Below are 15,560 nucleotides of genomic sequence, written 5' to 3' on the forward strand. Positions count from 1 at the left end.
ATGACTGTTGGCTACCTTACCAGTGATAGCAAATGGTATACATATGGTCATTACTAATTTTTTAAAATATGTAAAAATCATGATGGCAAACATCATATCATGATGATACACGATATATATATATATATATATATATATATATATATATATATATATATATATAATTATCCACATATTACTAATTGGTAAGAATAACAATTAGTAGATCTATTCACAAATGATATTATATATAAAATCAAATGAAAATCAAACCATTCTAATTCATATTAACCACTGCGTAGGTTTATTCTAGTCAGACTAAACGTAATAATACTAGCATTTCTCACTTTACATATTTGTAAAAAAATTTCCCGTTGGTGCCCCTTCAAAACTCTTCTGTGATTGGAGATTAGAAATTAAAATGGCGTTTTTAGATATCGTTGAAGAATTTTTGATGTTTTCGATCACGTAATATTACATCAAATGACACCAGATTTTAACCAAGGTATATCTTTTTTTATGTTAGATTCTAGTTCTACAATTTTTCTGCTGTTTGGTGTCTGACATCATGGTTTCGAGACATGAAATTAAGTAAATCCTAATGTGGGAACCGAGGAATCTCGGGCGCTGTTTGACATGCATAACAATCCATTTCTTTCTTCCTCCTTTTATTTTCAAAGTCCCAGCGCGGAAATGAAAGTTTAAATCTTTTTTGGTTTATATTTTCCTTTTTATCATGTGAAACTAAGGTTAAATTATCCACGTTTTCATGTTTATGACGCCAAATGTCATTGTAAACACAAGTGAGCATGTTTATTTGAGAAAACAGTATCGCTTAAATAAATAAATGTTTATTCGGTGTATACAAACATATATACATGAATACCAAGGATAACCCATAAAAGCTCGAAAGCTTATTTCCAATGGGGTCCTTTCATGCACGGATGTTTGCACTAGGTCATTTATGTGGGAGGAAACGGGAGTACCCACGTGTCCAAGCGGGCAACCGCCATACCTTCTCACATACAACCACTGCCATTCATGGGGATTGAACTCGGGTCGTAGCGGTGAGAAGCATGAGCACTACCCAGACACCCTTCTTGTTGAATCTATATTTTAGAAACATAGTCTGTCACTGAAGACGGATATTTGTGATATTAAGACTAGCATAATCGAGCTCAATGCTGAAATACGGTCTGATTATTGAGGAATCTTGCTGAGATTAGTTATTCTCATTTGAATGTAACTATGATTTTTTGCTTGACGTTTATTTTTTTGAGGTACATCACTATCGTTGATGAAGCCTTATTGTTGCCATGACAGCAGCAACAAATGCTCAGCTGATAAATGCCACATTAAATATCAATGACATTGCTTAGGGTAGGCAGGACAATGTTCGTATGATTGAATTATGTCTGAAACTCATCATAATAGTGGCTGTTGTGATGTGCTAATGTTTTATGGTGTGACCGTTGAGACGAGCGAAGACCCTAAACATCTTGCAACACTTATGACTTTAGGAATTTGATATGCCTATTCACATTTAACAAGGGAAAACAGTGTAATATAATGTCATTTTAAGCAAATTAAGCAATATTATAAACAACAACAAAATGTATGGAGGTATGAGAAGACTTGTTTGGTTATGAGTGTATGTGATCTTCAGGCTTCTATAACTGCTGCTAAACATGCACAATATGACAGTTTGCTTGTTGAAGTTGTTGACAGCAGACGATGTCAAGTTTCCGTGTGTCACAGAAAGAGACATATAATTATATTGGATAAAAATTGATGGATAATAGGTTGTTTGAATACATACATAAAATTAACACACCATAACAATTTACATGTGAATTTGATTCATGTTTAAGTAAGTTCATATGTATTTGGGGGCAATTACAACTTCTCTGGTCTTTCCAGCAATGGTATTCAGGGACAACTTGGTCATGGCGAAAAACTGGCGTATTGTGATGTCATATATAAATCAAAAACACTGTATATTATAATCAAATGCAGAGCTTAAGGATATGCGGGACGATGATCACGTGATGGTTGCGAATTTATTATAAATTTAGAACCGGACGCAGCGTAGTTAAGCTTCCCGAGAAAAATCACTATACGACGTCATAATAAAAAAAAAGTACGTCACGACGTTGTATCGCGGGGAAAATGTCATCCTATTTTGTCGTAATTTGCTACCGCTGTAAAGTGTTTTGTGTAATATTAATGATAATTTTCATTTTATTTCATAGTGATTACAAGTCTCTTTTTCATATCTATACAATGCATATATGTATTATATCTATGTATAGTATGCGCCACAATAATTTTGATAGTATAGCCTACAAGTCACTGAAATCGCTCTCACATGCACATGCAATTTGCATCTCTAGGCATTTACAAAAAGAAAGTCAACCGTCTGTAAACAATGACTCAGTGCAAGTGTAATATGATGATCGTTTGTTGATATTTACTATAGTAGTGTGAAACTAGAACTGGACACACATTTCTCCGAATCTTGCTTGGGAAACGTACGAACTATTCAGGTGCTTTTATAATCGATCCTTGTTTGCGAAAAATACCCCCCCCCCCTTTTTTTTTATGACAACAATCGTTACTTTTGTTCAAATATTAACGTCCATACTAGGAATGTTTAATTTTTGCAAGCATTTTCATGTAAATATAAGTACGCTTTATCTCTGAAACTATTTCATATTCCAAATTATTTTTACTAACTTTACGAAACACTGCTGCGGAAATCGTAACTAATTTTAAAAATATGACACACGTCGGAATTTATGCGAGAAGCAGACATGTGAAAAAGAAAAAGGTGCAGTCACAACATGTGTGATACATAAATACCTTGAAAAATAGCATGGAGACGATCGAGTCAAGCGACACTAGCTACCATGGCCGCGGAAATGCTGTTGATCTAGTAAAGGAAGTAGTAGCTCATATATTGACGCTAACTAGATCTAACCCGTGGTTTGAAAGAAGACGTATTGTTTAGAGCTAGACTAGACGTTTTGTTCGAAGCCATGTTTAATATATACATGTACATGTATATTTAAAAAAATAAATTCTAATTTGTTTTCATTAATTAACTCAATTTTTGTTCCATAATTATGAAAATTCTAAATATTTCAATAGGTTGAAAACAAATACAGTTTCTAACAATGTATTTCAAAACAGGCAGGAAGAATTAGGCTGCCATTTGTAGTGCAAATAAATTGAGACTGTACCATCCCCCATTACTTTTAACAGTAGTTGTACATGAAAAGAATATAAGCTTGAAAGTTATTAATAACAAATATTTCGCCAAGCCTAACTCCAAGTGAACATATCAATGTATAACTTCAAGGACGCCTACCTCAAAATCAAGATTAGCTTCACCCCTTCATATTTCTACAGGAAGTTGGGTATATTAATAGCTTTTAATTGCAGTGTTTGCAAAAAAATTCATTGACAAGTTTTTGAGCAGTGCTTCATTTAGTATCTGGACTACCCTGTTTTTGAGTACCAATTTCCACCCCAAATCCTTAAATTTTCCCAATTTCTCATTATATGGTTATGTTTAAGCATTTTATTATTTTATATTTTACATATATTCTAAAAATTATTGTAAAAGATATAGATAAAAATTCCATCAAATTATTTTTTTGAATTGAAAATTGGAATAATCTTGTAAAATTCACAATTTTGGAAAAGGTGGGTAATTCAAAGCTTATTATCTCCCTTGTATACATAGAAAGTGGCCATGAAATTTATACACATTGTACAGGACATCCTGATGGGGCTTCATGAAAAAAAGAAAAAATATTCATTGACGAGTTATTTTTGGCCACATCGTCCCGCATGTCCTTAAGTGATACTTGCAATATGACATCCATGATTTGAAAATATTTTTCAAAGCAGGAGAAACTTGCATAATTCATGGTGTGTCCTTAAGGTGGGTCGATCCTTATGTAACTTATCAATATTAATGGTTAAAAGTGCAAAATCTGTATTAATTTCCATTCAATATCGTTAAATTTAATCAAGAACCAAAGAAAATGTGCATGTTGCCACATTTTTAAAGATGTCAGACATAAAAAAAAAAAACCGGAAGTATATGTTAACATCAGAAAATCACACATTTTCGTTATACAGAATAATTAAAATAGATAAAACTTGTTGAAATGAAAATTTTTAAATGTCATCAACAGTTAAAAAAAGTTAATTCATAGATATGTATAAATAAATTAGGGATATTTGGGAAATCATGTATAATAGACATACAATAGTAGAAAAACCATCATAGGAGTTATTGCCCTTGAAAACATTTTTTTAATTACAAAGAATTGATTATTTATGGAAAATATAAACTTTTTCAAAATCAATAGTTTACCAGTTTTTTTATTTATGCAGTGAATAATATTCCTTTGAAAGATATATTTCTATCATGCGCAAAGTTTAATTTGATAAAGATTTTTGCAAAAACCTATGACATCACACGAGGATTGATTAACCTTAAAATGAAATTTAGATGATGAAAACATGATAGTTTTGTAGTAACAGTGACATTTTTTAACTATGGGAAATCATCATTTTTCAGTTGATGAAGAGCAAATCACGTGACTCACTTGTGTAATCATTGGAGCGAGCTCGTCACTATTGCATGTCATAACAATCAAAGCTTTGTTGCTCATCAATATTCTCATTTGATTAGGCCAATCTTAAACCTCAGTGCATTATAGCCAATCAAAATGTGGTTTACAAAACAGTTGCATTCAAGTATATGATTATATACCTAAATGATTCTGCTCCAGATTTTGCTGTAAATATTTGATGTCATCGTCAGAAACCCACGGTTGATTACGCTTCGTTCCTCTCTCCATCGTGATGGAGAGAGGAACGAAGCGTAATCAACCGTGGGTTTCCGACGATGATTTGATGTTTGCTTCAATTTTGTTTTCTTTATTCACCAATTTTTCAAAAAATAGATTGTATATTAATCAGTTTAGGACTTGAATTGACTAAGGATATACTGTGTCACTCAAATGTATCGTAGAATAAAGAATACATTCGAAAGGGCATATTGTGAACTGAATTTTCTGTTTGTCAACAGCAGGTAATGGCAGAAGACTTGGACAGTGGTAAAATTGATAGTCAGGAAGATGTGAAAAATGAAGTATGTCAGAATGAAGATGACAGAACTACGGAAGAAGTCCCCCAAGAAAGACGGCAAAGCCTGGACACTCCGGGCCTCATTATGGTCTCGAGACTGGAAGAACCCAGTAATGACAGTGCCATGGCCAGACTCCTTCTGGCCAGCTCAATGGCTCAACGAGACATGGCAGTGAACGACCGCGAAACACCATCAAGTGCCCTAAACCTGTCTGTTCCGGATCAGGGCGGTAAGCACCAGTATGTTCCACACCAGAACTCAACATTGAACATGGATGGCAGAAGTGTCGGATCATCCAATCATAGTCAATCTCCTCCCGTGTCGGATGTACAGCGAAACTGTCCGTCTGGTAGTCGCGTGAATCCGCAGTTAGACAGCATGCAGGCCGATGTGGTGGATTATGGGAAGGATGCGACATACATGTTACCAGATTCATCACCCGAGTCGTCTCCTATGGAGCCAATGATGACGAATTTTTATAAATGCAGACTGTGTAACTTTTGCACTTCGACTTACACTCAGCTGCAACTACACATGCCAAAGCATGGAAGTAAGCAACTACACAAAGCTTTATGGCATGCCATATTTATATTTATTCCTCTATAAACTTTTAGATATCTTTTATAACTTATGAGATATCTTCTATTTTCAATAAGTTATCTAATACATTTTATAAGATATCTCATATAATTTACAGTTTATAAGATACCTCATAAAATATATTTAAGATATCTTAACATAAACTATATAAGATACCTTATATAACTTTTATAAGATATTTTATGAAATTTATGAGATAACTTTAAAGAGGAATAAATGTAAAAACAGAGTGCCATAAAGCTTGCATGTTTTGATATAAACAGTGTGATTTTTGAAATTCATTTGAACAGAGTTATTTGACATTATCTTGTCAGGGACTGATTTGATTAACGAAGTAATGGAATGTACATGTATTTTCAGAATTAAAAGATCAGAATCAGTTAACATAATTAGTAATCGAGGACTCTTGAGGCTATATGAATTATTGTTTTCAATTTAATTTTATTCAGGTGTAAAATATCACATAATGTCATGATTATAAGTTTAAAATCACAAATTGTTATTGATTAAATAACGTAATTTTGAATCGTTTTATTTACTGCGAGCACAAGCTTTACTTGGACTTCTTCTTTCAGGTGTAAAAGCACTGAAATGCCACCTGTGTGACTATACTACAAATGATAAGAGTAACTTTCGTCGACATCGTAGGCTTCACATTGGAAATAACCCAGTCAACGTTCTAAAGTGTGGGAAGTGCTCATTTTCCACCATCCTGCCTCGTAAATTCAGAGAACACTTCGTACAAGTTCACAATGAACATCTCGGTCCAAACTTGCCCTACTCTTTACCAACACACAACACGTACCCACCCACGAATTATCCCGATACTCCATTTGGAATCAACCAGCCAGACTTGGGAGCTCAAAGTCTTCGTCACACATCAGGGGGTGGAAATTTTTCGGCATCCAATGCCCTCCATTCTTTGCTGACAGGAATCCATCATCAAGTTCCTACGGTGAACTATCAACACCAGCCCTATACTGCGCAGACACAAGGAGTACAGGCTCAGTTCGGAGGTTACATGACACCAATGAGACAACAGGCCAACGAGGAGAATCACATGGCTTCTAACTACTTGCGCTCAATAGTTTCATCAATCATGAATACTCACCCGCCTCATCGGGTACCGCCTAGCAGCACCATCACGTCCTCTGGGTATTACGTCAGCCCGTCGGGACGAGATCATACTCATGTGAGTGTCTCGCAACCTACAGTCATGTCAGATGGCAGAGGGCATCAAGTCAAGGTGAAGACGGAACCACCCGAGCGTGAAGACACCCCCGATGTTTCCAGTTCAGTGATCCCACATCGTCAGCAGCGTTTTCCCGACAGTCTGGGAAATGTGCCTCCATTTCAAGAGCAGCATCAGAAGGCCCTCATGGGATTAGACAGCAATGAGGCATCTACATCTATGAGGGCAAATTCTGCTGAGTCATCGTGTTCATCTCGGGCCGGAGGACGATCCAACAGCGTTAACACTACCGTTAAAATTGAAATTCAAAACCGGGGAACTCAGTGCAATCTTCCACACATCAAAGCAGAATCGTGCTACGACTCGCTCGTTTCCGTTACAGACCAAGGCGTGCAGTGTGAACTTCTTGTCAACAGAGGGCACTTATCTCAGCATGATATGTCATCAGCCAATGAAACGGGGTCAAGTCTGCAGCCAAGCAACCGCTGTCACCATTGTGGTATATCCTTTGATGACGAAGTGTTGTATTACATCCATGTTGGCTGTCACAGCCACACAGATCCTTTTGTTTGTAATGTGTGTGGCAAACAGTGTGGCAACAAATATGGATTCTATTCCCACATCATGAGAGGCCATCAATGCTAAACCTGCATTGTCATTTCTTTCTCCCCCTGCAAATGTTCAGATTTTAGAGTCGTTATATTGCATTTAATTATCAAAATGCATTTAATAGTGATATGTATGGGAAGCAAAGTCCTTATTTTTCTTAACATTTCGTATTTCATTTGTTAGTCATGAACATTTATTTTTGTTGGCTTCTTTTTTAAGTTACTTCTTACTCAAGTTTTTGATCTCAGTGCACAAATTTTTGCAAGAGTAGTTTCCCTTTGTAATGCAATGTAAAGATCTCCAGATATATTTTTTCTTCATATCATCAGCACACTAAACATGTCATCTTCAGATGCTTGTGCATATTGTGTAAAAAAAAAAAACCAACCTGAAATATCTATGAATGAACATTTATGATTTTGTTGTTTCGAGTATCGCTGTTCATTTTCTACATTTTACCCACTCATTGTGCTCATATTGGGCTAGAATTTAAATATAATAGACATCACCTTTTCAGTAAAATTTCAACATTATGATATAAATATCGCAAGATTTTGGTATTTGACAGAAATTTAGATTGTCAGATACATTCATGAGACCATACATGTATCATTCAATTCGTCAGATGCATTCATGAGACCATACATGCATTGATTCGTCAGATGCATTCATGAGACCATACATGTAACAATTCGTCAGATACATTCATGATACCATACGTGTAACAACTCGACGTTCGGCTCTGTTTTACTCAGTTCTCCTTATTCTACAAATGCAAGTGCGGATTTCGGAATGTAAACATTTGTTCCTGTATTGAGATTTTGGAATTGCTTATTAAAACTCAATGTGCGGAATTTATGAAATAAATGTTTAAGATATATGCAAAGAAAGGTTTGGGTAAATAGATTACTTTTTGGATATGCAACATACATGTTAGAAGAAAACTCACCAGTATTCAGAATATCATATTCTACATTTCATGTTATTACATTGTGCAAGTAGTACATTTTTTTTATAACATACATGTATTTTTGTCTATTTGTTTAGTGTATAAGAACTCCAAGAGCTTTAAGTATTTAAATTTTTCACATCCATGCCATTTATATAGGCAAAATGAATACCAAATTCATGTTGTTAACTTAAAGCTTGAGATTGATCAATCAGAATTGTTTTTGTTTGCCAAATTTATCTAGGAAAAATTCTGTAAAACAAGGATGTATTTGCTTTTAGGAATCAGTAACTTCTAGTTGTTTTCTGCAACATATATTATATTTCTGTATCATTAGTAGGTAAAATCAACACATTCTAATATTATAGAAACCATTTCTGTGAACAGATCTCCCTTGTGTGTGGGTTTAGGGGTGATGGGTTGGGAAAGGTCAAGTAAGTCTGGATTCCCCTACCCCCTCCCGGACTTTCCAAGTGACATGTGTATGTTGAAAACAGTAAAAATCATCCCCTGCCAAGACATCCAGATTAGTGTACATTTTGTAAAATCCAATACGGATGTACATCAGCCCTTATTTTGGAAAAGACTTGAATCCTCCTCTCTGTTCAGTTACTTACTAATAGGTATGATATATATATACATTCAGTGTGTATGTGATTTACCTCATAGTAAGCTATGAATAGTTCCAAGACGAGGATTGTTGTCTTTATTGGAAATCGAGTAGGCAATACATGCCATGTATCATTCTTCCCAGAATTCATTGTGTGTGTATTTAGCCTCGGACTAGAATGTACTCTTTCATTGGATGAAACATGTCACATGTTTCCCGGTCATATTTCTATAGACATTCAAAATATAGACAACAATTTGAATGACGCTGCTGAAATTTATGACATTTTTTAAGAATGCAAACATTTTCTGTAGTAGTAAAGTCATCAACAAAAGAGAACAATTAAGTTCATTACTGACTGTCTACAAAAACATATCAGGTTGATCCAAGTTTATAGATGGCTCAGCTTGTGTCTTGGTGTATGTTGACTTGATAAGTCTGATAAATGTAGACAGTTTGTAACAAACCTAATAACTGATTATGCCTTACCTCCTGCAAATTTGTAATATTATCAGTGGTTTACATCGATCACATGAAGACAACACCGAGTCAGTGGTAGCCATTAGGCTTTATACACAGTGAATAGACAAGTTACTTCCCTTGCTATGCTTTGGTTTCAAAGTTACAGACTGCTCTACTGTTACTACACAGCTAAAAACTCCAGCCAAAGAGATAAATTTCCTACTGTTAAAACTGAACACCGTTTCTCATGTCTCTTGTTTGTGATGTCATAGTTATTTCAGGTCACAGCGTCTCCTACATGATTGCTCAAAATCATGCAAGTTTCATTTCTCATGCATTTTTGTTGATTTTAAAATTGGCAGTTGATAAGTCATATTCCTTACGAACCATGCAACAGATAATACACATAGTCATAACCCATCATGCAGCTCATTTTTACACAAAAATACCAAGGTATCTAAAATCCACATATTTTTTTCATATATAGGAGATAAAATGTAAAGTTTATCTAACCCGGTTAAAGCAATATGCACACATCATTCAACTTTTTAGAATATTTTTAAATACATGGCAGCTGTAAATTTCATCGTTTTTATTTTATTTCATTCAACAGAAGACTTGCCTGTAAATGACAGTTGTAAAATAGCATCATGTATTCCTAATAAACAGAAATGAATGCGTCTATCCAGAAAGGCCGGAAAATACACGGTAGAAAGGGGGGGGGGGGGTGAATTAATTCAATGATTCATGGATAGTTTGTATGTCCTGATTGAAAGTAAGGGTTGAATATAGAAAAACATCTGGAATTTGTTTTTTTCATAATTTTTGTTGTTGATCAGTTTAAGGAACAAGCAATTTTCGTGAACATATTAAATTTGTACAAAACTACTCTGATGTGAACAATGCTTGTGATGTATATTTGCTTTATATAGCTTTTACCAATATCATGTATATAGGCAGTGTTGGTGCAATCCGAAAGTAGAGAAATGAGTTATCATTGAGTTAGTTCTTCACTGCATTGTATGTTGAAAGGGTAATGAAGCTGTTATTTTGTCCTGAATGATTTAAGTGCGATTATGTTCCTAAATATGTGGACTGCAGGCATCTTGCATTTCTTTTAGAATTGGTGGCAAAACTGCAGGAATTGCATGCGTTTTAATTACATGTGTTTTGATTGCGTGGTTGGATTACATGTGTTTTAATTACATGTGTTTTGATTACGTGGTTGGATTACATGTATTTTAATTACATGTGTTTTGATTATGTGGTTGGATTACATGTGTTTTAATTACATGTGTTTTGATTATGTGGTTGGATTACATGTGTTTTAATTATATGTGTTTTGATTACGTGGTTGGATTACATGCATTTTAATTACATGTGTTTTGATTATGTGGTTGGATTACATGCATTTTAATTACATGTGTTTTGATTACGTGGTTGGATTACATGTGTTTTAATTACATGTGTTTTGATTACGTGGTTGGATTACATGTATTTTAATTACATGTGTTTTGATTATGTGGTTGGATTACATGTGTTTTAATTACATGTGTTTTGATTACGTGGTTGGATTACATGTGTTTTAATTACATGTGTTTTGATTATGTGGTTGGATTACATGTGTTTTAATTACATGTAGCTGATTCCTTTAATTTTCTGATTTAATCATAACATAGGAATGAATAGGTCATAATCTAATTGGACAGGTTAATATATATATTGTCACATATTTATAAATTTATCAAAGACATTTGGGGTAATCTTTGTATGTACTTACATTTCTATTTTCTGACCAATAACTGAAGTAAACAGTTTCTTATACATTTTTTTTTTACGAGATGTATCTTTTAGTAAATGATTATAGGTTGTTTTTTTCTCTCTCTCTTTTTTGCGATACTGTTAGTTTATTTAGTGATGTAAAATATAGCTGTATAAATGTGTTCGTGTGCAATACCCTAGTATGTATCATATTGACTTCTAGGACAGTCATATATATTGTATTGACTCGATAACTGGTATAATCAGAAATCAGGTGATTTATTGTTGAAAAAAGCATTCTGCAGAAATCGAGTGGCCATATTATTATTGGATATATTGTGGAATCATTGTAATTCGTGGGGGGGCCAATGTTTGTGGGTAAGGAAAATTTTGCTGGTTCATGGATACGTAATTTTGTGGGGAAGGGATATGGTGTCACCAGGAGAAATAACTCTACTTGGTTTAAATGTTTTGAGGACACGTGCATATGTTGGTAAGAATGACCCACGGACATCAATCCCCCACAAACAATGAGGATTTCACAGTATTTAGAAACAAGCAGAATGTTTATATATACAGTCACACACATAGACACACAGACAGGCAGACACACACACAGGCACACACACACACATAGACACACACACAGACAGGCAGACACACACACATAGACACACACACAGGCACACACACAGACAGGCAGACACACAGATAGATGCACACACAGACAGACACACAGGCACACACACACACAAGCAGACACACATAAACACACACACAGGCAGACACACACAGAGGCAGGATTCATTCTTGTGTTACCCTGCGATCAGGGAAATAATGTTAAGTTTATCTCTCATGTAACCTGCTTTCATATAGTTTTAAATTTCTGCTTTATTCAACTTAATGTCATTAATGACAGTCTATGTGATTAATAGTTGCCCATTGTGGGCATATAAATTGTTTTTGATGAGCCTGAAAGAAACATGCACAAAAAATGGGTGTGAATAAAACGTTTGATATGGATTAAATTAACATTTTTTCAAAATCCTATGAAATTATTGATAAAGTTATCAATATTTAATATTTACATTTTTATTGTTTTTGCCTTCAATTTCTTTACAAATTGTAATGAAAGCCATTTCTTCATGAACAAATTACAATTAAAAACAGTGCATGTATGAATCTTGATACGTTATGAATCTTGATACATATAGTACATAACTATTTTAACGGCTTGGAATTCTGACAGAAATGAAAGTAGAATGTAAATATAAGAAATGTTTCCCTTTTGATATTACACGGCATGAACTGCAGCACTTCACAGCAGCATACTTTTCATGAAGTTTGCTGGCATGAAGCATCACAGTTTATTTACATATTTTCAAAATTGAAGTTTATTTCTTAAATCAGATATTGTTTGAAATAGACAAAGTCTCCTGTTGAGTGCTGACAGTTTTATTCACACCAGGGTTTTTTTTTTTTGTGGCAGTGTATTTGACTACATCTTCATTTAAGATCGGTTTCTTGGTAGCCAATCAGAACTGTACAGAATCTCAGGGCTCTTTTACACATAGAAAATATAACTTTCAGTCAAACAATCTTGATTTCAGTTTATCAGGGTAATGAAATTGATGTAGTGAATGTCATCTGAGCTTTCTGCAATTCCATGACAGCTTTAAAGTCTGAGTTTATTATTTTTCTATGACTTGCAAACAAAACAAACTACAATCAAACATCGTTATCTCGAATTCAATGGTGCAGAGAATTTTTTTTTAAAGATATGATTGTGAGGGTTCAAGATATTTAGGTTAAAATACATATAGAAAATATGATTTTGAACTTCCAACTCACTTTGACACATCCATAGTATTCGAGATATCGATGTTCGAGATACTGAAGATCAATTAACTGTATACCTACAATGTCACGTTGCTGGTTTGATTTTTAAGAAAGGCTTTGTAATGACCTACAAAAATTTTGATTTTGTGTATCGCAGGAATATTCAGGTGCTTTAATGATTTAAAGTTGAGTTTTTCTCAATTTGTACTGTTGTTGATAATATCATATGTTTACTCTCCATTTGAAAGCTTTCCAACAGATTTCATTTTGTTTTATATCAAATCAGCATAAAATGCTAGTCGATTTTTTGTATATAATATATCCCCATCAGTTAATCAAGCATTTCATCTCTTTTTTTAGTCCTGGTGCTTTATTTTCATGTACATGCTTGACTAGAATCCAATATTGCAGCTTTTTAAGTGGTGGTTCCAGTATAGACTAGGACCCAAGAAAATTTGCTCATAGCTGTGTATTTTTGTATACACATGTGTTTGTTTTTCTCTGTTTTATCCACAGTTTATTTTTGTTATGATATTCATTTGTTCTAGTGAAGTTTTTGGTCAGTACATAGTAAGTATGAAGTTTGTTAAAACTTTTGCGATCAGACTTCTGTCCATATTACTGAGATCACTGGTCATTAGAATATTCAGATGTTGAATTAATGAATATGTATTAAAGTAACAAAGAGGTACTTAACTTGTGACTTGTTTAGACCCCATTTGTATGATTTGTATTTGTACTTTGAATTTGTTATTAGCAATTTAAATTGAAAAAAAAATATATAAGATTTTGCATTTTCAACTTTGTATTTTCACCTTCAGATTATTTTTTTTTTAAAATCTACATCACTTTTTCAGCTAAGACATAGCTTTACTATATGCATGTTTCAGAATTTAGTAATATATGTGAAGTTCACAGATGTATGTTTTTATTGAGGTTTTTTTTTAAAAATTAGATATGAACCAAAGTTTTACAAGTTCTTTAAGCTAAGACGAGCTCTACATAATATTACGTAGACTAATGAACCATGTCAAAGGTGTTTCCAGGAGTAACTCCGAAAATTATTTAATTTTTCCTCTGGTATTACCAATGTGTAAAAGATTTATTTATAAAGATATCCGAGTTACCTAACTTTTTATGATGACCTTGCTTTTAACGGCATTTGTTAAAAACAATTTTTTAAAAATGATGAAAACCGTGTGTTTAGAAGTAAAATGAATAGAATTTACCGTATGGAATGTAATTTATTCCCACAATTTCTCAATTAAGTCCAAAACAGTGAGGAAAATTTATATAGTTATATAGGGAGGAATAGTATATTTGAACATCATAGAAAATTTACAAATCTCTTATTTTTTAGGAATCTTATATTTGTACTTATTACAACCAACCAAACTAAAATATATTATATTAACCCATGCATGAACTGACTGACATGGAGGTCTTGATTTTCAAATAATCCATAAATATAATCATGAGGTGAATAAAAGACAACAGAATTTCCATATTTTGTTCGTTTTTAGGTTGACATTAGATTTCTCGGCCCTACAATTAACTACGTTTTGTATCGTAACTCTGTTTTAGCTGATACTTCAGATTGGTTGATTTTCTTCTAGCCTTCCATTGTGATTTGTAGGACAACTGGGTTTTTTTTATTGGTGATTTATGTTTTTATTATGGATGGCACATGCAGTGAAAAGTTTTGATTTATTCAAAGAGAAGTCATTGGGTTTTTAAATGTATTTCATGTAAATTTCAATCAACAGGTGGTAAGTTCAATTCTTATTGAGTAAATTCTCAATCAGTGTTAATGAAATATAAAATGGATAAGGAAACGTGATTGACATGGAGGTTCCCAGAAACACACTTGACATGGTTTCCAGTGCCTATTTTGTACTTTGCTGTTGTATGTTAGTTTTAGAATTTTTATTGCTATGTATTGGTTATTACGGCAGCATGTTGTAATCTTTGTTATATCACTGCTGAAAAATAAATTTGAATGATCATCTGGGTTTTATTACAATATTCATCTTGGAAATAGCACCGTATATCAGGATTTACTACAAGGTAATGTTGTATTTTAAAAAAGAGGCCTATGGGCCACATCGCTCACCTGAGTTACTATGGCCCTGCTATTGTTCAACTATTGTCATTTTTAAAAGAGTTATTGCAATCTTCATTCCCATGAAAATTTTTGACTCCATAATGTGGTCTCAACCTAGCCCCATAGGGTCACGACATAACAATGCCACAAAGTAAAAAAAAATCATGGTATGAAATGTAAGGTCTTGCCCTAGGAACCATTTAGAGAATATGAAAGCCCTACCTTAAAAATTTAGGTAGATATTGCCTAGACCTGCTAGATTTTCTTGAAAGTAGATCAAACTTCAAG

General features: G+C 33.7%; 1 protein-coding gene across 1 annotated transcript; it reads left to right on the plus strand.

The window, feature by feature from the left end:
• The first annotated feature begins 372 nt into the window (after window positions 1-372).
• Window positions 373-15,174, plus strand: LOC125657815 (protein hunchback-like). Its single transcript, XM_048888602.2, has 3 exons — window positions 373-484; window positions 5,087-5,696; window positions 6,322-15,174. Exons 2-3 carry the CDS (start codon window positions 5,093-5,095, stop codon window positions 7,581-7,583), a joined length of 1,866 nt encoding a protein of 621 aa, XP_048744559.2. The 5' UTR covers window positions 373-484; window positions 5,087-5,092; the 3' UTR covers window positions 7,584-15,174.
• Window positions 15,175-15,560: the final 386 nt, after the last annotated feature.

Source organism: Ostrea edulis, chromosome 9 (genome assembly GCF_947568905.1).
Source record: "Ostrea edulis chromosome 9, xbOstEdul1.1, whole genome shotgun sequence".
In the NCBI taxonomy this organism is placed as follows: domain Eukaryota; kingdom Metazoa; phylum Mollusca; class Bivalvia; order Ostreida; family Ostreidae; genus Ostrea; species Ostrea edulis.